This window comes from Aythya fuligula, chromosome 3 (genome assembly GCF_009819795.1).
Source record: "Aythya fuligula isolate bAytFul2 chromosome 3, bAytFul2.pri, whole genome shotgun sequence".
In the NCBI taxonomy this organism is placed as follows: domain Eukaryota; kingdom Metazoa; phylum Chordata; class Aves; order Anseriformes; family Anatidae; genus Aythya; species Aythya fuligula.
The window spans coordinates 23,336,101-23,363,479 of NC_045561.1; the positions used below are offsets into that span (position 1 = coordinate 23,336,101).

Below are 27,379 nucleotides of genomic sequence, written 5' to 3' on the forward strand. Positions count from 1 at the left end.
TTGGGACTGGCAGACCACTTAATGCTGCAGTGGCCATGTCCGAGTCCTAGTATTGTCTGCAAGGGTTCTACTTAGGGGGAAGTGTTTCATTCCCTTATTTACTGTGATTCTAGAAATTTAGCAAAACAAACTTAAGGGTTCTTGTTTGTTTGTTTTTATTTTTTAAGTGTTGATGCCCTTAAGCTAATCCGCAGTTCTATCTGAGCAGGCCATGCTATTTCTCTTCTGGAGAACACAATGGACTTAAAGTCAGCAGGCTGGTTTTGTGCCTTGCAGCTCTCATAGTAATTTACGCATGTGCAAGGGACTGTGATCTGACAGTGTCTGACCCCTGTTGTGCACAAGAGTAACTGATTATGTGAGGTTCAAAGCAGCAGGGAACCTGATCTGAGGCTGTTTTGTCCAAATAGGACTCTTGTAGCTGATTGTTTTCTTTTTTGTCCCTTTTGGCTTAGTCTGTTGGAAAAAAGCCTACCAGTTCACACACATACACACAAAAAAGTACCCAGAAAAGCCCGCAGGTAAAAATCTGTGTTGAAATAATTGATGTTAAAGATGCTGAGATATGAACATGAAAAGAAGACATCCTCCTATTATAGGTATGCTCTCTGATCTTTTCCCAGAGAAAGTGGCCGCTTAATTTCCACATCTGCTTCCTCTTGCTCTGAACTACAATGTAAATAAATGTGAAACACTTCTAAATATTTCTCCCAGGTTCTGTGTGTTTGACATGAGGAAACAAATCTCATTTGAGCCAATCTCCATCTTCCTTTCTATTTTCACCTGTAACTCATCCAGTAGAAATTTCAGTTTATTGAGGCTAGTGATAGTCATCCATGAACTTTAGTCCTGCACAGCTCGGAGAAGAGGAACAAAGGCCTGTGCATTTGTGATGGGTTGTAGTGCAGGACTTGTTTGCAGATACAGTATAGGGAAGAGTTAAATGACCAGTGTTGAGAAGCAATGTCCATGTGCTGGACTGGATGTCAGATGTTGTGGTCTTCTTCTGGTTTTGCTATTGATTCCTGTTTGCAATCGCCTTCCTTCCCATCATTTATCTGTCTCGACTATTTAGACTGCGGAAGGAGCTGTCTCTTCTCTGTATGTCTTGGACGCTCAGCACATTAGGCATAGTCCAAAAATAATTAATGACATTAGAAGAAATAGGTTGCTGATTTGTTTAACAGAATACTTATCCTGACCACTTGCTAATTTTCAAAGAGGCTAATGAGTATGTCTTTTTTATCAACTGAGCTCAAGATTCTGAAACGTAAAAATTAACATTAAAAAATTAATGTTTCCTTTTTCTCTTGAAATCCTTGTCACTACAGGTACTGCAGCTGGGCTCTGAAATCCTCCCTCAGTACAAACAAGAAGCACCAAAGACTCCGCCACATATAATTTTGCATTATTGTGTTTTCAAGACTACCTGGGACTGGATCATCTTGATTTTAACCTTCTACACCGCTATTTTGGTCCCTTACAATGTCTCCTTTAAAACCAAACAGAACAATGTGGCCTGGCTAGTAGTGGACAGCATTGTAGATGTCATTTTTTTGGTAGACATTGTGCTTAATTTCCACACCACCTTTGTGGGACCAGCAGGAGAGGTGATCTCTGACCCCAAGCTGATTCGTATGAATTACTTGAAGACCTGGTTTGTGATCGATCTGCTCTCATGCTTGCCATATGATGTCATCAATGCATTTGAGAATGTTGATGAGGTCAGTATACTTGTTCCACTTCCACCCCCTAATTATAACTTAACGTTTGGGACTGGGGAGGGGAGAAGAAAGAAATGGATGCTTTTAGTTAAATATGTTGGATTAGTGCACCTATGTCTCTAGTAGCTTCCCTCAGCACATATAAAAGTTTTGCTGATGAGTCTTAGCCAGAAGGGTCCATCTTTAACTGGAATGGGAGAAGCTGAGGTTTTTGGTGTCAGAAATCCATATTTATTTTCCTTCCTTCTGCATCCTGAGAGTTCAGGAGGACAGGCAGAAGCAGGTGGCAGAACCTGTGTACAGCACTGAGGAAAACTGCTTCATGAGACTTACCATAAACAGCTTGAACTGGTGTGTAAAGATGATTTCTTAGGGCAGGATTCTCTTCCTTTCAGTGATGACCGATAAGGGTATGTTCACTAATGGCAATTCTTCACATGAACAATTGGGAAGTAGAATGCACTTTTCTCAGCTACTTCTAAAGTGATATAGCAGGTGGCAGAGGCAGGCAGTGACTGACTACATCTTAGATCAACAGAAAGTACTGTGAGGGTGCCCGGTGATCCCTGCAATGTTGTTTGGCAGCAGTTGTTTTAGAGGAAGATAAAGCATTTGATGCTTGTTTGATAATTACATAATTAGAGGAAAAAGCAGGGAGAAAACTGGAAATCTAGGCTCCTCCTTAATTCTTGCACATTTATTTGAGAACAAGTCACAAGCCAGCAAAAGAACTAACATTCAAACACTTAAACCACAATACTACTCTCATTTAACTGCTTATTTTCCTTCTGTATCAAGCTGCCAAGAAAATTTTCCTAAATTAAATGTTACATGAAAGTACCATGCCCAACTAGTTCAGAGAGTTAATGAACAGTTAACAGAATCTTGATGACTACAGCAGTCTACTTTTTAACTATGTCTTATAAAATCTGTATCATCAACTTGTTAGGTGTCTATATTCCTATGTGACGCTAAACCTGTAACATATATGCATCAGAGCTTAGTATTTAATATTTAGCCTGTAATATTTATTTTTTATGAGTGTCTTTGAAATATGCCAATATTATAAAGGACAACCTAGCTGTTGAAAGAAAATTATACCCAGGAAAATATCTCAGTAAAAACATAAAGATTTTGCTTTTATAAAAATACACTACATGGTTTGTTTATCTAACTTAAAATATTTTTCTCTATGACTTGAGGATAAGTAGGAAAACTATTGGATATAGGGGAACAAAAACGATGTTATTTGATATTTATCTCTCTAGAGAGATTTTCATTTTATATAAAGCTACAGGCTGAAGTAAGACAAATGAGAGCATGCAAAAAGCCTTGTGAGACCTGTCCTTAAGTATTTGTTTGTCATGAAATGCATTCAGGCTGCAGATTCAGGGCTTTCACATGTTACTTTACCATGGCACTGATAAAGCAATGGAGAGAGTGGCCATACATCAGTTTCTGACATTTAGACTGAAAGATTAAAAAAAAAAAAGAGGGGGGGGGGGGGCGGGGAGGGAGCTTTTTTTCACTCTTTGCAAATAGTAGCAACCTGCTAATGATTTTGCTGGAGGGACATTTCACAACTGGAGACTGGTGATGTGACCTACAGAACATCCCTGGGGAAAATGGCTGTACCAGAGGCCACACAAGCCCCTGAGCTGAGCAGACTCCCTGCTCTGAAATTCTTCTTATGAGGGTTTGAATTTCTCCAGGTTCTTAGTCTCCGTGTTGCATTGTAACAACGAGGAGCTGATTGGTGCTTCACTTTTCCTGTGGGTCTTCAACAGTCTCCTTAATCAGTATAAAAGTGTTAGTTTTAGTTATTCTAGCCATCATGCCCAAGGAAAAAAAAATCTTGATGCTATCCTTTCAAGACTGTTCATCTCTGTTTTCCCTAGTGAGTTCTGACGTTTAACTGGTGTAAATCATTGTAGGGCCATTAGAACAGAGTTTCCACTGCTGTAAATTGCTGCTCTTCTCTTAAGGGCTCGTAGACTGGTTTACAGGCCCTGTGGGGCTTTGCCAGCAACGTCAGCAGAATAATGTAGTGCACATCAGGTGGGGATTTGGGACAGTGCATTCTGATCGCTGGTTTGTGAACTGCCTGTAGAGAAAAAGATAACCTCTTATTAAAAGAAGAAAAAAAAGCCACATTCAAGGAGTCTTGAGAGCAGAAAGGCCTTATCTTATATAGTATCTGCCACGTACAATATTCCCTTCTGGGCCAACTGCCTTTCTCTCGTTCTTGGTGGTTTAAATTTTACTTGTCTCTCACCCCGTTTTACACACCATATTACTTTGCTGTTGGATTAAGTCAGCTGCAGGGCTGAGGTGCTGAAGTTACAAGTGGCCAGACTGGGTTGGTATCCATGTGTTACTCTGACTTTGCTAAAAGTAATTCCCTTGGCACTATGACAGTGCAGTCAGTGGGTGGCTGTGGCTGCTGTGAGTTTTTTTTTCTGGTGAACACGCTCAAAAAAAATTTCAGGGATTAAATGATGCCTACTGTCAGCAGCAGCTGTAAAATGAGATAAAGACTATGAATTGCAACTTTCCTTTGTGGGTGTTTTCCATATGTGATTTTAAACATGAGGAAATATAATCCTGGCTTTGTTGCAGTCTCTATAATAAAGGTAGACTGGGGCAGGTTAAAATTCACTGTTTTTTCTGCCTCTTATTTTGTGTTAAAAGAAACCTCACCAAAACCACTGAAGACGTCATGGAGGAACTAACTTGACAAGTCAGTTTGTTTCTAAGAGTGACATTATTACTGTGAAAGAGACGTTGAATTAATTTGCAGTGGACACAGGATCTGGACCTGATGAAGTAAAAAGCAGTGTAGACAGGGTGTTGAGACTTTTGGGTCTTTGGGTAACTTTGGGACTGTCCCAACACTTAGCTCTTGATAGATTAGTAGTGAAGCCATTGTTGTCTTCTTTCAGGTGTTCCTATAATATAAGATTAATTATAACATATGAAACTAGAGTTGATCAATATTTTTGACAGGAAAATACTCATTTAAAAAGAAGTCTGATTTTTCCTCTATTTTGAAACAACTTTTTGTTTTGCAAATTTACCTCATTTCTCATATAAAACTTAAAGGAATGATTTTAAGCCTATTTCATAATTATTGGGTTTATTACAATTTGGAACATTACTATATTTTCCATTCACATTTTTAAAACATAATTGAAATTCCACTTTCTTCTTTGTACTGTTCAGAATATTTTTTCCATAAAAAATCTTTGAATTCATTAACTATTAATCAATACAACTATTAACAACTACAATTAATACAAGAGGAACTTAGGTATGAATAACCACATTCTACAGGCGGAAGAAGAAAGAAAAAACAGTAATGTCTTTGTTCAAGGATGTGGAATTGAGAGTCTCAATATGAGAATATCTGAAATTTTTTATCTCAAGTGCTGTACTGAAGGAGAGTGCAGCATCTCATATTCAGACGTGAGCAGAATCCAACAAATGAAGAAACAAGTAGCTGCAGAAAAATTTCCATTGGTACCCAAATGAAGGAAAAGTTATAAATGTTTCTCCTGTTTTTTTTTTTTTTTTTTTTTTTATTATTATTTTTTTTAATTTTTGTATATGATGAGATGATTATACAGTTAAATAGAAATTACTTTCATCACCTTCATAGAACTTCAAGAATATATTCCATTGATTGATGAGTCAACATAATGCTAGGCTTAATCTTTCTCCTGTTAAAACAATACAACATGCTGTAGTAGAGTTTGAGTAAGAAAAGAATACATTGGTCTAAAATTTACACAGCTCTTAAAATGTGGTATTAATATCTTTTGGATTCAAATAATGACAATAACATTTGTCAGTGATCCTTTACAGTAATTAGTATTATTCCTCACGTAAGAAAATACCACCTACTTTGGGGGATAATGTTATCTTTTTGTGTTCAGACATCCGTCAGTTGATTTAATAAAAGACAGGCTTAAACAAAATTCCACAATTTTTGCCAAGAACAATGCAATCTAAGTCTTCAAATTCCAAAGGCAAGTTGAAGTATTTTTTGCAGTGTCAGCTTGAGCAATTTTATACTGTGGTTTTCAGCTGTAATACCATAAGATATAATTTATATTGGAAAAAATTTGATGTTACATGTGACACCGTTGTGAAATTTCATGGTAGGAGTGGAATCCAGTCGTGTCAATACCATGTAAATCTCTGAAACAGCAGTTTTTACTACCGACTCCCTATATGTATTTGAATCAAACACTCATCAACTGTTGGCTGATACCAAAGTGAGAACCATATATTATTCTTATGAAATGGGACCGGCACTGTTTAACACCTATGTTGGTGACACGGACAGTGTGACTGAGTGCACCCTCAGCAAGTATGCTGATGACACTGAGCTGTGTGATGTGTTTGACACACTGGAGGGAAGGGATGCCATCCAAAGGGACCTGGACAGGCCTGGGAGGTGGGGCAGTGTTGAACCTCATGAGTTTCAGCAAGGCCAAGTGCAAGGTCCTGCATCTGGGTCAGGGCAATCCCAAACACAAATACAGACTGGGCAGAGAATGGATTGAGAGCAGCCCTGAGGAGAAAGACCTGGGGACATTGATTGATGTGCTTGTAGCCTAGAAAGCCAACGGTGTCCTGGGCTGCATCAAAAGCAGTGTGGCCAGCAGGTCAAGGGAGGTGATTCTTCCCGTTGTGAGATGCCACCTGGAGTCCTGCATTCAGCTCTGGGCTCTTCAGCACAAGATGGACATGGACCTGCTGGAGCGGGTCCAGAAGAGGGCCATGAAGATGACCAAGAGGCTGGAGCACCTCTCTGATGAACACAGGCTGAGGAAGCTGGGGTTGTTCAGCCTGGAGAAGAGAAGGCTCTGGGGAGACCTTACAGCAGCCTTCCAGTACCTAAAGGGGGCCTGCAGGAAAGCTGGGGAGGAGTGATAGGACAAGGACTAATGACTTTAAACTAAACAAGGCTAGATTTAGATCAGGTATAAGGAAGAAATTCTTCACTCAGAGGGTGGTGAGGCACTGGCATGGGCTGCCCAGAGGAGCTGTGGATGCCCCATCCCTGGAGGTGCTCAAGGCCAGGCTGGATGGGGCTTTGGGCAGGCTGGTGTGGTGGGAGGTGTCCCTGCCCATGGCAGGGTCGGGGTGGAATTAAATGGTCTTTAAGGTCCCTTCCAACCCAAATCATTCTGTGATTCTTATTACACCAGGTAGAGAAGAAATAAACGCATAGTGAAAGATCATCAGGAAAGATGTATTCAATAAAAGTGATCTACTGTTCACTTAAGTGCATGAAAAAGAGAGAAGCTAGCATTTAGGCAAAGATGACATAGAGCTTTCAAACAACAAAATTTATGATGATAAAAAAGTCACAGGAAAAACACAATACAGAAGTAATCAAAGAAAATTAAGCTATTTAGTGCTAAGTGAGCATGATGCAGCTTGAAAGTAAACAGTGAGTTGTAAGAGAGGAAAAAATGAATGTGTTGCTTGTCAGATTTTTGGCAAATGTGAGGCAGTACTTTTGCAATAGATTAATTTAAAACCTTATTAGTGAAATAATCTCTCATGCTAATACAAATTGGCTATCTAGGAATTGCTGAAGTAGCTATACTGAAAAGCATGCAAATTGCCTTGATTTGTTTTACCATTTTTTTTTTTGCAATAAAGGGCAAGGTAATAAATGATCACGATATTTATAGTTTTATTGAATAATCAGGGGTCCATAAAGAATTTTGGTTGAATTTTGCAAACTGGAAAAAAATTTTTAAAGTCTTCTAAACTGCAAACAGCTATATAATTTGAAGTCTTTGAAACTGCATAGTTCATCTCTCCTGTTTGTGCCTGTCTTATTAGGCAATACTGTAACTGTTTTGGATGCAAGTCTATTGATAAATCTGGTAATGAATTAGTATTTTTTATGTGACTAATTAGAGCTAAAGCAGTCATAACCTATTTTCTTTGTAATGTCTATAACAAAGCAGCTATATATCAGAGTAGGAGCCAGGCATTGCAGAAATGTTGGTAAAGTGTGGTTCTTGGATGTGCTGACAGAAGTGGGAAAGGATAAACTCCTAAAAAGCCAACCTCCATGCAACTAATGAAGTGCCTCTTTTATGTTACCAACTCGAGGGGTAGGCTGCCTGTTTCTTCTAAACCCTGTTTTCCAAACTGTGTTGGTTTTATATGTGTAGGCACATACACCTCCTCTGTATAGGTTCTGCTTGTGGCTGTTATGATGCAGGTTAGCTCTTCTGCACTACTAATGTTCAGAGTAGTCTTTTTCTGTGTCATGGATAGGAAAGGGTGTGATTACGTTTCAAGGCTACTTCCTAGCTTTGAAAAGCACGCCATGATTTATCATGCTGTTAAAGACAGAATAGTAGTCTACATAAGCTGTTCAATCTATATAAAGCTAAAAGAATTAAAACACTGAATTACATTTTCAGTGATAATCTATGGTGATAGCCTTTGTCCAAGAAGGAGAGCTAATTGAATTTCTTAGATTCTGAATTATTTCAAAAAGCTGCTGTTCGAGTGATACTTAGGCTACACATAAAGGGAAGCATGTTTCAGAGACAGGGATCAGTTACCTTTTTTCCCCAGTTCAGCATGCTTGTATTGATCTGAGGCAGAAAGTCAGATGAGCTGGCAAAGGGTATTTATCTGAGTAGCTAAGTGGTTGCTGTGTAGTCTATTTCATATTAGGGACTGGATTAGAATTTAAGATGGAGTGGTACTAGATGCCAGTAACACTAAATCTTATTTGGGTGTTTTGCATATTTGAGGTAAGTAAAAAGCTTCTGGAACAGGCTGGTTCTTTGAAGCACAACCATTGGGGGAAACAGATAGGTGTCTGTTAGGGGTAAATTTTTGATTTGGTAGTGCGGAAAGTGGGAGGGAGAATAGCACTTTGAAGCTTTAGATTACTTATGTGTTATCTTTATCCATGTTCTTCCTCGGAGTCAGTGCTTTTAAAAAGTGCTTGCTTCCTGGGTCTGCTGTTTTCTGGTGAGGCAAGGATGGACATAGATTTATAAATGAAAAATCAACCCTTTCATCTCTTCCCACACCCTGTGCTCGTATGCATGAATTATTGTTGTTTCTCCCTGGAATCTAACCAAGCTGGGAAATGTCTGACTAAAATAAGCATTGTGAGTTTAGAGATCTGCCTTCATCAGTACTGAGAACCACAGCAGTAACCAGAGAGTTTAGGTATTGCTTTTGACCTGTGTGCGTAATGTTACCTCATCTGTTGGATGTTAAATATGGTAATCTGTAGGAAAGGTCATGTTTTCAGAACCTGATTAAGAAAATCAGAAGAGGGAAATAAAAAAATGAGAAGTTCTAATAATGACCAGATAGCAAAATGTTGCTTTCTGTGTCTCGTGTCTCACATATGCTAGTGATAAATTTGGTTCATTGTCTCCTTTTCTGGATAAATAATTTATTTTTTTGTTCTGTTTCATTCCTTTAGTGGTTAGCTTTTAGTCTCCTTCATCTCCCTTTAATTGAGGTAAAATCAGAGCTTCAGCTGTTATAAGTGAGAAGAAAGTGCTGGAAAACCTAGAGCAGATTTGTGTCAATACTAAATATTTTTCTTTTTAAAAATAGATAGTAGGTAAGAAATAAATTATACTTCCTTTGAGCCTAGAAAAAAATCTTAATGGTTGCATGAAGTCCATTTTATTTCTGTACATGTGGAAAGTAAACAATGGCCTAAAAAGTGAATACTATTGTACTGTCATGCAGAGTGAATCCTACTGAAGTCCTAGCTTTAGTACAACTCTAGGAGGTGTAGGTGATGATGAAAGTTGCGATGATGATGATGAAAGTTGCAATTTACTTCTTCCCAAAAGTTGTTCACTCTATGTTCTATTTGTTTGGAAGGGAAAATGAATAATTTTTTCTTTTTTTTTTTTTCTTTTTTTTTTTTGGGGGGGGGGGGGGGGTCTGTAGATCATTTTTATTGCTGTTCTTTAAACACTTTTTTTTTCTTTTCTTTTTAGGCGCAATTCTATTATTCAGTAAATTTTGGATTGAATTTCATTTTGCTTAGCAAACGAGCAGCAGTAACTTCTTTTTATTTGTACAGCATCTAGCACTGTAGTGTCCACTGTTGCTGTTCATAGGCACTGTAATGACATAAGAAACAAATAATTACTCTACTACAGCCCTTATGTTTTCATAAACCTTCACAAAGTAATTCATCACAGTGTCTCATCTCTGCAACTCTTTCCATGGATGTGGAAGTAATGGTATAAATCTTCTGTTGTCTGATGCAAAGCTAAAAATGAAACATTGATATCCTGGATCCTGTGCTTTGAGAGAGAATTACATCTGGGATATCAGTGCAAGGCATGGGGTGCACTGACAACAGATCAGGTCTTGCAGAAAACAGAGAGATGCAGAAATAAATCTATGTGTAAATATGCACAGTATCTAGTGAGTAAGTCAAATTTACAACAAGTTATGCATGGAAATTTAGTTCTGGCAGTATTTCATGGATAAACTTCTGAAGCATTCTCTTTTAATGTAAAATGTGGGTTCTGCTTTCCTCCAGTACTAAGGAAAACTGATCTGTTTTTCTGTTGGTTTTGAAGTGTAGCTCTATTCTGCAAAGACTGCATAGGAGGAAAGGGGAGGGAGTGGTTGTATTTATTATTTTAAGCACTTTTGACAGGTTTGCTCAGTCAGAGAACACAGAGTTATTTCTTCTGGCTGTCAGTGCTTTGAGCTTGCCCTTTGGTTTGGAGGGGACTTGCTACAGATTCTTCAATTTTCATGCATCAGCCATCACTAGCAATGAAATAAAACTACCAGCATATTAAATATCTGAATAAATGTCAGCAACTTGTTGTGGTTTAACCCCAGTAAGCAGCTAAGTACTGCTCAGTCACTTGCTCATGCTCCCTCCAGTGGGGTGGGGGAAGAGAATGAAAAGGGCAAATGTTAGAAAAAATAAATCTCATCAGCAGAGTATTTAGTTTCATTTGGTTATTTCAAACAATTTGACATATAAACTTATGTGAAATTCAGCATTTGATGCCATATTTCCGTTAGTGCTGCACCCTAGTTTCCCCTGTAACAAAAATATATTAAAAATGTACTGTTTTTCTGCCTTGGCCATGGACCAGATTTCTTAGCTTTTACATACCCCCATGAGGAGAGATCTGTTGGGTAGAGTATGAACAGCTGGAACCGTGTATGTGAAAATCTGGCCCAGGTAGGACTTTGTGGGATGGTATTTAATCTTGTCCTTTCTTAGGCTGACACACAGAAGTGCCTCCTGGTGATCTTTTACAGCAGAGCATCTGAGGGTGCCTCTTTGGGCAGTCTGGGACCCGTGGTACAATTTCTAGCTCTTTATGAACCAAGGTTTCCTTTGGGCAGAAGTAGCTCTGAGCATCTCTTAGTCTGCAACTCAAAGGCTGTAGCAGCAGCAGAGCTAGGAGGATGGGATGTGCATCAAGGGGAATAAATTGAGTTCAGGCTCTTCTTTTGTGTGACATCGTGGAGCCATCTGTATGATAAAAGCATAAAAATAATCTGCACTGATAGGAGCATTAAAATGGACAGTAATCAAAAAGCACAGTTCTCTTTCGGAAAGGGGCAATCTAGAAATGCCAATTTTGAATCCAGCGGATCTATTCCTGGGAGTGTTACAATATTACTTGCTAAATTTAGTGACAAAAAATACTGTTTTAAAGTCTTGGGGAAGGATCAGATTTTTTTTTTTTTTCCTGCTATATAATCTAAGAAATGTTTCCATCGTTTATACCCGTTTAAAATTCTGCCACTTAGGAATCTTTAAGAGAATTGTATAAATAATTACCTCCCTGGGCATTTCTTCATCTTGATATTGATCCATTTAGAATAGACAAAACCTTTCTTCCCTGAGGAAATCAAATAGAAAATACCGTTAATGCTAAGATTAAAATCATGATTTCTTTTTTTTGCTTTTGCTGAACTTTTAGAATCTTATTGGCAATGCAGTCGCATGAAATACTGTGGCTGATTTAAATATTAAATGCATCCTTTGAATGCAACCAAATCATGCATTTATTTTCTGTAAATAAGCAAGTTCTTTTTGTACAAAAAACTTAATTCTCTCTACCTCTGATCAGAATTTGGTATGAATGCCTTTCTCCCAAGTGATACAGTTCTATCACTTCTGAAATGTTTTACAAAATTCCTTTTTGCATATTTCACAAGGGAAATTAGGATAAGAGTACAGCGATCTCCAAATAATCTGTTCTGAAGCTCTGAAAGCAAAGTAGCTTGCTTTGAACTTTTTCATCTGATTTCAAACATTGTATTCATATTTTTTCCTAGTTTCAGCTCCCTTTCTGTGATTTTATTTTTTTCCCCTAGTATTTCTAATCCTTATTTTCAAACTAATTCGATTAAGAGTTAACCAAATTCCAAAAATTCCAAGTCCTTCCTGAATCACTGTTTTTCTTTGGTAGGACTCTAAATGACAAACAACTTTTTTTTTTTTTTTTTTTTTTTTTTTTTTTTTTTTTTTTTTTTACCCCCCCCCCTTTTTTTTTTAATCCAGCAATAAACTTTAATTTATCGAACAAGTTTTGCATCAATATTCTTGGGCAAAAATAAAATTAGTCTTTAGAATTCTGGGTTATAATTTTTTCTTATCATTGCCTGAGACTCTGATTAAGGAGTTTGGCTTTGAGACTAAAGCTTAAGGTAGGTCATTTCTGAATACTTCCTAAAATGTAGTACAATACAGCTTTCCAGTTAAAGTTTGTAAAGGAGTGAGGGAGAAATGGGTTTTGGTCTTGAGGAAAAAGGCTGGAAGGCTGTGCGATAGTATCAGAATGCAGATATTTAGACTGTAGAGACTGTGCATGCTCATCACTCAGGGACTTGCATGTCTGGTTTCTAAAATATGGTTATCACTTTATAATTTGTTGTTGTTAAGTCTTTTTCCCCTCTTTCCCTCTCCGTAGTGAGTCTTCAGAAGTACCTACGTTCCCTCCCCTGGAGGGAAATTGATAATGTGTTCCCAGGTAACAAATTATATCTGTCTCTGAAAATGAGTCAATGTAATCATGACAAATTCATGAAATAAAGAGGAAATACATTGCTGCAGTCCTGGGGAACATGAGTCGATATGTTTTATGCAATTATTTAATAAAACATCTCTTCTAGTGCATTGAACCAGCCTGAGATACCGAAGCAGTTGTATTTATGCAGGAATAAACAAACTTCCAGTAAAAGCTGGTGACCAGAAGCATGCAATTATACATTTCCAGAAGTACTCATTAAACCAGTCTGCTTAAATTTTAATCAGACTTCTATGTATGAAAACCATCTTGATAAGGGGGGGGGGGGGGGGGGGGGGGAGGGAGGGCAGGAAAAAAAAAAAAGGGTTTTATGAAAGGCTGTTCAGATATTTTGGTTTCCGAAATGGCTTTGAATTTTTGTTTTTATTTAACTACTTGAGCTTGGGAGTACAAATCTGTCTAAAAGTTAACAATGTAAAATCCTGCATGCTGGCTTAATTCTGTTTTATGGGGGCTATATTAGTATCAGCACAGAAATACTACATTGATAGCAAAGCTGTCAAAAATAAAATAATGGGGGGATTAGACAGTGAGATATTTGAAATACTTAATCTTTGTGTAGTCCGTCTCAGAAATGTCATAAGACTGATAGTGAGTGCATGCTTACATGAAAGTAAAGTCACAGGAAATGCACTTACACTGAAAAATTACAAATCACCAGGTACTTCCAGCATTTTTGGCTGCCTTTATTTATCTTGCTGATGTGTGAGCTAAATACTGCAAACTGTGTTATATCTGAGAAATGAGAGCACGCGTGCTGCCCTGGATCATAAAGAGAGTTGATGGGAAAGTCAGAAATAGCTGTGAGAGGTTAATGAATCCAGATGCTGGAATGAATTCAGTAGGTGTCTTATTATGTTCCTCTCAAACATTAGATTTGTATAATGTAATGGTCAGTGACTTCCATATGTATTTTCAGTCAGCCTAAAGTAGCATCGGGATACTCGGGGACAGTTCACTTGCACAACTGGGCTCGCAGTAAATAGGCTATCGTCTGGAGCCTTTGCAAAGGTATTTGTAGACCTATTCAAAACATCCGAGAGGGGAGGTCAGAGAGCAACCCACAAAATGTTAGTGCGAGAAGACAAGGCACATATCCATCCCTTAAAAGGGTCATTAAGCTGTTCATGTTTCACAATCTTTTTGTCTGATGGACACCTACTTGTGATAGATCACCTTGTGTCTTTGCAAACTGCAGTTATGAATATTGTTGCTTTAATATTTGATTCTAATGGCTGCTGTGCTTTATCCTTCTAGGGCATCAGTAGCCTCTTCAGTTCACTTAAAGTGGTCAGACTACTTCGACTCGGTCGTGTAGCTCGGAAATTGGACCACTACATTGAATATGGAGCAGCAGTCTTGGTCCTGCTGGTGTGCGTGTTTGGTCTTGCGGCACACTGGCTGGCCTGCATTTGGTACAGCATAGGAGACTATGAAGTTATTGATGAGGATACAAACACGATCCGAACTGAGAGCTGGCTCTATCAGCTGGGAATGTCGATAGGAACACCTTACCGCTTTAACACATCAGGCTTTGGAAAATGGGAAGGCGGGCCAAGCAAGGACTCCGTCTACATCTCCTCACTGTATTTTACGATGACCAGCCTCACCAGTGTTGGTTTTGGTAACATCGCTCCAACTACAGATGGGGAGAAGATCTTTGCTGTTGCTATGATGATGATTGGCTGTAAGTATTAGAGATTCTCTCTCTCACGCAACATCTGATAGCCATGTGCCATGAATTCTGAGTATCCTAAGAACATCTAGAATCATGCTGAACATTATTGTACAGTTAAAACCGAAATATTTTGGGTGGCAGGGTGGCAATATAGTTATCACGCTTTCTAACTGGTTAGTTTTAAAATCACAGATGGGAACATTGCTGTGACTAGCAAAAAATCTGTCATTTTGGAAGCAATATTCTGTCAATATCCTTTCAATATTCTCTTGTAAGTAAAAAAGAAAATGTACAAAGCCTGAAGTATTAAAAATTAATAGGGTGAGCGTAGACAATTCTTCCGCCTTGCTTTGGTATAAGCTGGGGGAGGTCAAGGAGCATCTCACAAGAAGGAGACAATAGTAGCTCTCTGGAAGCCATCAGCTCCACTGAGGGCTGAGCATACATCAAATCCTGAAGCAAATAAGATAATACGAGCCTTGGGCACCTCTTCTGGCTCATATTTCCTTGTTGCAAGGGGTTTCGCATTGCCAAGCTGTCCAGCTTTTGGTCATGATGTGTCACTTCAGTGCAAGATCTTACTCAAAGTGCCTGGAGAGCTGCTTGCAGTTAAGGACTGTACTTTGATCACCCTCGGTCATGCTTTTATGCATAAGGGTGGGATTTGGACCAAAATAAGGAGGAAAAAAAAAATACATTGTTATGGAGGAAGAGAAACTGTTGTACAGTGATAGTACATTTAGAGGAAAAAAAAAGTTAGCCCTTGCTAAGCGGAAAATTAAAACCCAATATATAATGAAACTCAATTAGCACCACAGTGCCTGTTATATCAACGTGTGGCTTTGATTCTGATATATGTGTCATTTTACAGCAGTACTGAAATACACATGCAATGTTAAGCAGGCTGAAGGCCATCAGTAGAAAGACAAGCATTCCTGATTGAATAGGGATTGGGATTTTTTAGTTATAAAAATTGTTAATTTCATTCTCCTAGCTTTTTCCACTGCTTAAAGTCCCATCATTGTGTTAAAACATAGTGGTAACAGAAGTGGAAGTCACATAAAAGTTGGAGGCAATTATTCAGTTTTCTCATGAGAATAAGTTAGATGATGTAGCAGTGGAGTACAAAACAGGCTTCCATACATATTTCGTGATGAAGGTATCTTTTTAATAGGAAACATCCTGACCTTTGGCTTACTGTTCATTATGTTATGCTCGTGATACTAGCTAGACAAGAATAGCTAGTACTTTTCAGTATTATTATTCAGTACTGTGAATACTGGATAGACCTAACCTTTAAAAAATCAAGAATGTATGTGGGGATATTTTGGAGTTGTCCCTCCTCCAGACTCTTCATTTCAAAGTGTGGTGGAAAGAAACTGAATTTATGCAAGGTGAAAATTGATAGATATCTGCTCTGAATTCTAAAATGAGCTTTAATTACAGTAAGTTTTAAAAAATAGTGTTCTGGCAATTTTAAATCTTGTGAACAAAATAATATTTGACAATTTCGTTTGTATTTGATTGGATTTCTGGAACCTTAAATATGTATCCCTATAAACGTCCCTGTATCTGAGCATCTTTATCTTGTGAAGAACTACTTGGAAACCATTAGGACTGTTCACAAGATGTGTTTGCAGGAATGGCAACTAGGTCATCCAGTCCTTCAGTTTACCTCTCTGGACTTTGCAGGTTCTTGATTGCTTTTGACATGCTGATGGTTTGAGCTGTGGTCAACTAAACAGATTTGTTTAGCTTGCAGCTATTTGGAGCTTAATTGCTGATAAGGTTTCTTCCACTGTAAAAATTCATGTTAAAATAACACTGTTTTGTCTTTAGAATTAATCTCTTGAACATTGATCTGAACTTGAACTAGGGTAGTTTTATAAGAATTTTATCTGAACCTAAAAGATACGTAGCAAATGTATTGGGGGATAGACATGGGGAAGGGAAAAGGTGTCTCCTGGCTAGAACTTCTGTACGTCACTTAGGAAAATCTGTATTTGTACCTGGCCAAGTAGCATGTTTGCTAGGAGCTGAGCTTGTAACTCGTATCACAGTTGGTGGCTGCATGTTCCTGTTATGCTCCCCAATTTGCCTGTGTCAGATCACATAGAATTGCACATGGGGTGGATAGCATCTGTGCATGTCCAAACCATTGGAAAGAAGTTATTGTCCACTAGTAAAAGTGCAGGGTGTGTGATATCTCTTTTAACACTTTACCATTGACACTGCAATTAATTTAGGATGTATTTAGTGATGCAGATCTCTAAAACATGAAACATTACAGATTTTGGGGTGTGCTTATATGAGTCAGATATACATGTGCTAGCCAGAAAGTCTTTTGCAAGTAAACTTCAAAATAAATTAAGTTGGCAAACAGCTGAAAACTTCATATTGTTTATTAATAAAAGTGATTATACAATAAATTACATGTTCGGGGTGAAAAATGATGAAAGAAAATATTTAATAAGCTTCCTACCCAAGTTAGTTTGTATCACAAGGTTTCTGACTTTGACAGAAAATAGATTTAAAAGAGGTCAGGCAAATGTGTTGAGGTAATCTTCCTGACACTTCAGATCTAGTTGTGCTAGGAACTCAAAGGGCAGAAGCCTTGAAAGCCAGAGGACTATACCACAGATGTCTATAGATTTATATGCTTTCTGCAGATGCAGTCTTCAGATCTTGCAATTTGCTGAATATCCTTAAACTACATACATAAAAAATGAAGTGTGCTTGGGGTGATAATTAGACCTATGGCCTGTAGTGGAAAAGGAAAAAGCTATTTCCACTAACAAATAAGCACAAAAATGTAGGATTACACTGAAAATCCTCTTTTCCACAGTTTCATCAATTTGGTAGTTTTCCACAAGTTTAAGAGCATCCAGGTGCACACTAGCTCTCAAAACCGTGCTTGAGTGGTGTGTAATGCAACAGTTCACTTCTCATCTTTCAGTAGGATGGGGAATGCCATTTTCCTTCTGTGAAGGGTGCAGAGAAAGCCTAGCTGTTTGGCCGTCTAAAACTCCAGTTGAAGATAGGTGGGATTTGCAGTCCGACCTCAAATTTATTACTCTGTTAACTTCTCCCCTGCTAGAGGATTTCTTTAAGAAGTGTGCACATTTGTCTTGTTTTTGAAATGGCTAGGTATAGGCAAAAATGCATATCTGTATATTTAAATAGTCAAGTGAAATATGTGCCAGTCAGTTTACAACCTTTTGTGTATGAAATGGAAACACTGCTGGCACTTCTTTGAGGGTGTTATCATTTTTGTTTAGTTGAGTAAGCCAATATGTTAACAACATCGTTTTTGAGATCCCCAAACTGCCACAATAGTGTAATCAAAAATGGATATTTGGGGACAAGTGTATAACAGCCAGCATTAATACTTCAAATTAATTCCAGCAAAATTTTACTTTAAGTAGGCTGGAAATATTAGATAGGAGGGATTTTTTTTTTCCCCTTGGACCAATTAGCCTTCAAACTGTGAATGAATAGTACAACTTCCATTAGTCTGATGGGGACAAATGTAGCTGATCAGAAAGGAAGTGAGAGAAATTTCTTCTGTTTGTGGGTTTTATCCTCTGCACTTTTAGAGTGGCAATAAGAACTGTGCCAACAAACTAGCAGCTTGTTAACCAATGCCATGGCCAGCCAAGCCCCTGGTCACAATTTCATTGGCAAGACGGCCTTTGAAATATTGATCCACTCTTTATTGTAAAAGAAACTGAATTTTGTTGAAACAGAGGTGGTGGTCAACACGTGAAGATGTCTGTGACCTCCACCTTCTTTGCATGGGCTGACACCAGAGAGTCAAAGCACCAGTGCTGCACCCGTGCGTGGTGAGCACCTGCCTCCTGCTGGTGGCTGGCCCAGGGACTTCAGGAGCATGGAGCACCTCCTCGAGGTGCTCTCCCTGCCTCCAGTTGGGTTGTAGCACTGCATTGGCACCCTGCTTCTCACTTGTGGTGTGGAGGGTCTTGACTTCAGTTTGCTGTGGTAGGGGCATTGCAGAACTGCTTCTCTGCAGCACAGAGGGTGGCGTCAAGTGAAGAGAAGTCAAGAATTTACTCTTAGAAGTGTGAACTCTTCTGACTCAGTGAACATAGAAATAAATTATTATAATTATTATTATGATCAAGAGGATGGAGCACCTCTCTTCTGAAGACAGGCTGAGGGAGTTGGGGTTGTTCAGCCTGGAGAAGAGAAGGTTCTGGAGAGACCTTACAGTGGCCTTCCTGTGCCTAAAGGGGGCCTACAGGAAAGCTGGGGAGGGACTCTGTGTCATGGGGTGGAGTGATAGGACAAGGGGCTTTAAAGTAAAAGAGGGGAGATTTAGATGAGATGTTAGAAGGAAATTTTTCCCTCAGAGGGTGGTGAGGCCCTGGCAAAGGCTGCCCAGAGGAGCTGTGGATGCCCCATCCCTGGAGGTGCTCAAGGTCAGGCTTGATGGGGCCTTGGGCAGCCTGGGCTGGTGGGAGGTGTCCCTGCCCATGGCAGGGGGTTGGAGTTAGGTCATCTTTAAGGTCTCTTCCAACCCAAACTATTCTGTGATTCCATACATATATGTGCATACATATGTAGCATATATGTATACACATGCAGCCCAACAGAGAGTATCTATTATGATGTTTAAAAGAAGAAAAGGAGTGTGAGATTTTTTTTTTTTTTTTTTTCCCTCTGCATAGATATTTCTAAAATGATTTTAAATAGAGTGGATTTAATTGTGCAATGTTCATGTACCTCTGGGAAAGGCCTGGCATGGTGTGTGTTGCTCTGAGGAGCATTGCCAGGTCGTGCAGTTTTGCAGGCTGTCTTGTCCTCGTTTCTAGCAAACTTGGCTTTTGGTTTGATTTGGTTTGATTTACTGATCGAGTGTCTTGAATAGTTTCTGAGGAGGAAGGTTGTGAGCAGCAGCGATACTGTTTCCTTTGGTTTTGTTGTCTGCTGAGCTTCTTGGTTTTCAGGAGAGGAGTTACTGTGTAAATAAACAAGGGATTGCAGGATGTGTGTTGCTGTCTCCTCCAATGGAAAGCTGACCGAAAGGCTCCTGGTACTGTCAGCACAGGACTATGGTGAAATCAAACCCAAGACATTGGTGTCAGAAGGGCTCAGAGTATTACAAGTATTAGAAAGCATAAGCAATTTTTAACTAGTGCTCCCTCCATGTGTGTTTAATGTGCTTATGCAAAGAGTGCTGGAATTCATTCTCTTATGCTCAGCTGCTGATGGATCTTCTGCTCACTGCTTACTCTTGCAAAGCTGATCCTGAGGCAGAAATACAGTTGTGTAATGTTAACTCTGTGTAGGTACATTTACCATTGGTAATAGCACTTTGCTATAAATATTAAATAGGTAACTTTCCTTTTTATGCAGTCTTTTGTTACGGTAACTAATAAATCCAAGTAACTTTAATTAACTTCACTTACGTATCTCTGTATTTTATCCCAGACCAGTGGGAATTTTGGCTGAATGAGCACAAATGTTGGTCAAGTAAAAAGTTTAAGGTATGTGAACCCGTGGAAGGAAGGGTGGGTGTTTGTCTCACTAGCAGCACATAGAAACTGGAAGGGCTGGTTGAGGTGAAACAGCTGTGTGTGGGCATTGAGCCTGCAGGGCCGGCTGCTTTGGTTGGTTTTACACCTGGGGCGAAGCAGAAGAACCTTGGTGTGCCTTGGTCGCAACAGCCCTGGTCTCTGCTTGGGAGCCAGAGCTGGAGGTGGTCTTGTCTTCTGAAATGCAGGGTCCTGCTGACCTCGTGGTGGCCGCAGGTGTCAGGGAGAAGGTGTTTTACTCATTATTTCAACATGGGTAGGTGCAAACCCTGGTTGGAGTTGTGAGGCACTGCAGTATGCTCATCATGTAGCCTTGGGGATGTACGGTCCATTGGTCAACCCCACCAAAGGGAGACATGGGTGGGTGAAAAATGCTCTTGATTCTTGATCTCAAGTAATGCACATATGTTTGGGAAGAACAAATTATTTTAAGATAGATGTGAAGTATCATTTGTCTGCTCTTGAGGATTTCAGTTCTGTGGATGCTTGCTGCTTCTGATAGGCAGCAATTCATATTGCTATGTAGCTGCTTTCCTGCACATATGGAAATTATAGTTTTGTAAAACAGGCTCTGTCTCCACATCTGTCAGTGAACTGACCTGCATGGTTTTGCCTCTATTTATTTATTGAGTGTATGCATGTGTATATATATATATGTATAGTCATTGGAGTGCCATTACTGGAAGTAAAAGCAATTAACTCCTCAGCTTCAATGTAGATGAATCAAAACATATTTGCTTATCCCTTTTCACAGATGAGCACTAAATTTCTAATTGATAGGGTATATATCTACAGACAGATCTTTCAGAGAGGCTGATGCCACATAAAAACAAGTTTAAAACCACTTTCTGTGGCTGTGAAAAGACACATATTTTCCATTTTTAATATTTGTGGGGAAAAAAAAAGCTAATGCAATTTTTAGTTTCTCCCCTGTGGAGGCATATACCTCAAAATAACAGTTCTCATATATTTTGTTCAGTGAAGCTGTCAGGTTGGGTTGTGTGTTGTTTATTTTTTCTAAGCAATAGCAAAAATGCGAGGACTTTCATTTGCAGTTTTCATATCTGGGCACTGTGTCAGCAATCACCTTGCTCTGCAGGTAGAGTAGGGATGAGCAGCTCTAAAAATGCTTTGCATTTTCTACTTATAACATAATATTGATGGATGTTTGCCTATCTGGATTTTGAGCGACTGAGCAAAATCTATCACACTTGTTTTGGAAGCCTCCCACTAATGTTTTCAGTTGCCCTGAAAGGTCCCAAGCTTTTAGTACCATTTCAAGGTAAATTATCCCCAGGAAGTAGGAACCTCCTGGAACAGCAGAGCTTGACTCATCCAAAGGAGGCAGTTCGCCGAGGAAAAGACACATGTTTGAGTGCTAAACTAGATCATAATTTTCACTGTGAGCACTCTAATTAGTCCAGGTAGTGAGAGGGATGATGGAAAAAAGAACAAAAGTAGGAGTTAAAAGGTCAGACTGAAGCACATGCATGCTTACGTACTGTAATAAATTTTCAACCACTGAGATCATTAATCAAAACAGAGCAGGCACCAAAAATACTCATCTTCATTGATCTTGTGCAAAACTAGCATCACGCAATCCCTGCTGCACTTCAGCAGTTGTCTCTGGTTAAGGTAGATGCACATCCCAGGTCTGTGAATAGCTTCTTATTACACAAAAGGGAAAAAAAAAAAAAAAAAGGAATTAAGATAGCATTAAGTACAGTTGAAAGTAGTCTTATTTACAGTGGTCTTGCTGAAAGGAACAGAAATCTGCCCTAGCAGTGCGAACATCCCACTGAACTATAAGAAAATGGTGGTGGTTTTTATCCTGACACGGGTCAGGGTCAGTGTCGCTATTTCACAGCTTCACAGGGGAGTAGCATGCTTTGGTGACCCCCAGCAGGACAGAAAGTGTTCAGAGGCACTTGTGAATGAAGATAGCCAGAAACAGATGAAAACTGGACTGTTGTTATCAAAATACCCAAACAAGAAACAGGCGCACTGCAGCATCATGTTTGGTGCTGGTACTGAGGCATCCCCTTGTGATACAGTTCCTCAGCTGTTAGACAAATGGATGTGGCCATGCTCTATGTTCTTATTACCAGTTTATCTAGTTGTAAGGGAAGCATGCGTAGGGCACACACTGAATGGTTCCTTGTGACTGTGCTGCTTGTGCTACCCCTCGGTAGTGACACTGCTTCAAAATCAGATGCAAGACTAGATCCTCAATGCAGTTACCTTGATAAACTCCACCTCTTCGTCTGGAGTTTGTCTCTATAATCTGGAGTAGGGAAGAGGCAAGTTATGTTGGCAGAGCTCTAGCAAAAGATAGCATGTAGTACCAGTACCCTTTCAGGTGTTGGAGGCCAGGGGCATTGCGAAATTGGTTTGTTGGAGGTCAGTAACCAGCCACGTGCCAACTGCTGGCTCGGTCTGCTGAGGATATCACTCGCGGGCTGATCCCAAAGGTCTTCCAGCCCAAAGCATCTTTTGTATACATGGTTATTGCAAGTATGCTGTTTTGATTTGGACACATGCTGGGAAAGAAACAAGGAACCTTACCCTGGAAAAAAAGGTCTCTGGGGTCTCTGTTCCTCATCACTAGCCCTGATGATGTGGCAAAGATCTTTTAGATGCCACAGACTTCTTGCTAGCCACTGTGGTTGCAGTTGGCATGCTCCCCGTATGGCTGATAGCTTTGGTTGCTTTCCATTCTCTTCTGTCTTAGCTATGAGCAACAAGTCAAGTTAGTAATTCCTCATTTTTTTTTTTCCTTTTTAATAAGTAGGGGCAGTCTTTCCACATCTATTCCCTCATCCCCCTCTGCTCTGCTTTATTGATTGTTTGTTGAAGCTGCTCATGGTATTTGAAGAGCTGGTGTGTTATTGGTATAATTGCTAAGCAACTGTTTGGGATTTCTGAATGTTATTTTCCTTGGATGCTTTCTCCAGTAGAAAGAACCACCAGATGTGTCGTGGATATGGTGTTCAGCTACATCAAGTTACAGCAAATCTGGATAGAGTTTCTCTGAAGGAGGCTTTGGCTGCCAGGGCAGAATTTGGCCTGGTTATCTCTAAATATGAAAATACCCCATTTTTTCCTGTTAAGAGTAAAGAAAGATTAAAAAACAGAAACCAAATGAAAATAAATGACTAAAACCCAAACAAACAATCCAATGAGACCCCAAACATCAAAGTCATTGTGATAACAACAAAAAAAAAAGTGGATAGATGACATCGTTGTAGGCTTTTTGGTCTTATAAACAATCCTTCAGCTGAGTCCTGAGGGATGCAGTTTTCAGTGGAGAGAATCGGTACCTCTCATCAGCCAGCAAGGGACCGCACCAGCTCACGGTGGCATTCTCCAAACCGCCGATGAGGTAAAGCGTTTGGATCTGGCCAGCACAGAGTCACATAATTGATATTCAGCACAGACAGGACACGCTGGAGGGATGCGGTCGGTGCTGACAGACTTCACAGCACAGCAAACTCAAACCCAGAGCTGCACCTCGTAAAAGCTGCCCCCTCATAGAGCAAGGCATCAGAGGCCTGCAGACTTTTAAAGGGTCACTACTACTGCAACATAAAACACTGGTGGCAAAGCCAGTGAAAGGGCAGGCTCTAGGTGACACGTATGTAAATAGCTCACTCCTACAAAAATCATTGTCTCCAGGCTAAGATGGGCTGAAAGGTTTTTTCAGGTTCACAACGCTGGTGCTAATCCTGTAATAAATCTGTCTGAGCTAACGACCGTAGCTATATGAGCAGTGCCCCATTCGTATGGGGTTAGTCATCTCCTCACCACAACATACTTCAGGGCAATATTTATAGAAGAAATAAAATGGTTTTTGTGAGTATATTAATTTGGTAGTACTTTGTTTCCTGGCCTGCTTTTAGGAAATATAAACTAACTCTGTGTGAGCTGTTATTTCATACGACGCAAAATTGAGTAAGCAATACTCTTTTTCTTGTTATTTGAAGTGTAAGATTAAAGCTAGATGAAATTCTTGCTGTTGAACTCCCTGCAGAAGGCAATTTGCAAATGACAGTGGTAAATTTGCCACATACATTTGGTTGTGGGGAAAAAATAAAAATTAAAAAAAAATCCAGAGGTGTATCACAACATTCTTGATGAATTTTCCCATGATGTGTCGTCTTGCCGTAGTGACTTCAAAAATTTCAGGCTGTGCTTCAGCCTGAAGGATTTAGGGAATGTTTGTACCTCAGAATACACTAGAATTTAATTACTAGTGTAGTCCCAGGAAATTTGACTCCAAATCACCGTCAGAATAATGCTAATCCAATCAGGATAATTTTTGAAGTGAGATTTTTGTGAAAAGCTTTAACCCACAAAGTCCTTACAGTCTGTTTTCTCCTACAGAGTTTAGCCTGGATCTTGAAACCTCTGGAAATTTTTGAAAGGGCTGTAAAAGTAAATGGAGAAAAAACTGTTCTGTTTGAAAGGAAAGAAGATGAAAGCTGTAAAGTGTTAATCATTTGTTTGCTTTTTTGAAGTTGTGGATGAGAGCTCACACTCCAGTAATGTTATAGATAATTGCTTTTTCTCTCTGCTGTGGAGTGTTTCTAAATCTGTACCTTGAGTTATTTAATTGTAATGAGGAGAATGAGGAAAACAAATACCTATCCCAGCTGTAGGTGTCTTTATCACCTGATGTCTTTCATATCACAGGCTTCTGTAATCTTCTTAATGCAGAATTTTGCTTTTCTTAGGCCATTTCTTATACTGTTTCCTGTAAGTAGATTTAAAACACTGAAACCTGGTGGCTCTTTCAAACTTTTGTCAGCATGTGCGACCGATTTGTTTTGTAATTTTTTTTGGATTGTAAAGGAACATCATTTACTCAAGTTCATGTTTGAGAGGGAAGAGCCTGATGTGTCCAGAATGTGGGCTGGAAGGGGAGAGGAGAGGGAAAGGAAGAAGGGCTTCAGACAGGGGGGTAACTTATGGGGTATAACATAAAAGATGAGTTTTATGCTTTAAATTACTGAGGCACCCTGGAAGAGTGCAGTTTGTCTGGTCAGAATTTTATTTTGGATTCCTACCTGTAAAATTAGCTAAATACCAGTCGTGCACAAAAAAGCGTGACAGAATTTTGTTTCTTCTCCGGTCCCAGGAGAATTTTCTTAAGCAGCAGCTCTGTTTCTGAAGGATAGAAATCCTGAAAAAGGATTTGGTTTTGCATAAGAGTAATCTGTATTTCAAAGTCCATTCCTGCCTAAGAAAAATCCAATTAGACAGGCTTGGGAAAAAACAGCAAAATAGAGCACCTAGTCATATGACACATTGTGCCACTTTTCATCTTAAATGGAATATGACAGAAGATCTGAAGCATCTTCTAAGCACCTTTCACCTCTGCATCATCTTCAAAAAGCATGTAGTTACTTCACTGGCTAATTGCTATTGGACTCAAAGGCTTGCTGTAGGTTACAAAATGTTGGAGTAGAGACAGCTCGCATTGCTGTAATGTGTAAGTGGTTTATGGATCATGAGGTGTCCCTAACTACTCAGATGAGCTATCCCATGACATCTTAAGAATGAATAAGGATTAGTTGCGCTTTCCAAATCAGTGAGTTTTAATTCACTTGGCTGGTTTTTGTATTTTAAAAAAGGATTTTTCTGTTTTAAGAAAAGGATAAGTAATTTTCCATAGGATGTAGGTGCTGCAGGGGGTCATATGCAGTTTATTTCTTGAAGCTCTGAAATATTCTAGTGCTGAACTTGAGTTGCAATCTGAACATATATTCTATCATAAGCAGTAGTCTGATGGTAGAAATTCTGATCTGAGAAAATATGGTCTGCATGTGAAAATGTCAATAACTTTTATCCATAGTACAGTAACTCTTGCTGCAACTGGTGTGAAAAAAGTGCAAGTAGACAAATAACTTATAGCTCCTCTTACCTGGAAGGAAAATAGAAAATTTATTCTTCTAACTGAAGGATTTCAACAGCCAGTAGGGTCTGAAGTCTTAAGTGCCATAGCCTTTACCATAAGATGACTTATGATTTAGGTATTAGGTATTATAGTTTAGGTATTAAAACCTGACATCTTACTCACATCAATGTGAACTGGGAATGCTTTTATCCTTTTTTCAAAATCAAACCAGTAACTGCACTGGGTGTTGTGGAATTAGGTGCTTCTGGTCAGATAATGGGCAAACCTTGAGAAAAAATCACTGCCTTGAGAAGTGATGGCAAGTGAGTGGGGTGATTCATGGTCATGGTTCAGTAGTTCTTCAGTGTTAATGGAAAGATCCCGGGAGATTTTCACTACAAGATACAAGGGAGTTGGAGACTGGTAACATATCTGGAGTGCTCAAAGGCCAAACTGAAAGAGAGAAAATTGGATTTAAAATAAAGAACGAATTTCTTTGTAATTGTGAACTTTTTTTTTTTTTTTTTTCTTTTTTTTTCTTTTTTCTGGTAAAATTAAGATTTACTGCAAAAACTTGGAAAGTAATGGAAAGGTTTTGGTTCATCTCTGGCACAAGAAGACCTTAAATAGTCTCAGAGGTTCTAGGCAGTGAATTTAAGGAATTGTGATAACCCCAAGCTCACTTGTTATAACCGTATCGCTTGTTGACAGTTTGTAGCCTGAGTACAATTTTTTTTTTTTTTAAACAATAAGTTGCATGTTTACTGGGGTTTTGAACCAACCTTATCTTAATTTTCCTTTTAAAAAACCTGTCAGCCCTCTCAAAGGGCAAAAGATTGGAGTTCTACCTCCTAATGATCCTCTCTACTCTGGCACTTTGCATGCAAGTTCCTTGACAGTGTGTCTTTTTGCTTCAAATGTAGGTTTGTCAATGACTTTGCTAGTGAAAATAACACAGTATCTGCTGACAACAGTTCACAGATGCACACCTTAAATCTAATGTGTCTGTTCTCCTGTTTCCAGTTCTTTCCAGTTTCTTCCTCCTGCTTTTCTCTCACTTCCCTGCACAAACCTTCATTTTTTGGTCTGTCACTGCTCTGAGGTTTGCCATCCTGTTTGTTTTTGCACAGGGAGAATTTAATAAGAAATAAGGAACTGGAAAAGCTATTCAACTTGCTTTGTTCCTCTTCTGCTTTTAGGGAGGGTGGTTATCATAAACTATAATTCCTTGAACATCTTTACCCATTAATTCTGTTGGACCTTAAGCTTCTCACTCAGCCTGGTGCATTTAAATGATGGGGAAGGAGACAGGAAGGTGGTTTTCTGTAGTGTAAATATGCAAAGTAGGCTTATTTTCTTGATTCACTTTTAATTGCCTTTGATTTGAATGTTTTTGATTCGATTTATTTCTCTCCATAAAAGCCTTTCTTCAC

The 27,379-nt window shown here is 39.1% G+C and overlaps 1 protein-coding gene across 1 annotated transcript in view; it reads left to right on the forward strand.

Annotated features, from left to right (window-relative positions):
- KCNH1 (potassium voltage-gated channel subfamily H member 1) overlaps nucleotides 1–27,379 on the forward strand; it is a 179,647-nt gene that overhangs the window by 37,907 nt on the left and 114,361 nt on the right. Inside the window, exons 6-7 of the mRNA XM_032185662.1 lie at nucleotides 1,332–1,724; nucleotides 14,075–14,504. Coding sequence (XP_032041553.1) covers nucleotides 1,332–1,724; nucleotides 14,075–14,504 — 823 coding nt within the window. The remainder of the gene's footprint in view (nucleotides 1–1,331; nucleotides 1,725–14,074; nucleotides 14,505–27,379) is intronic.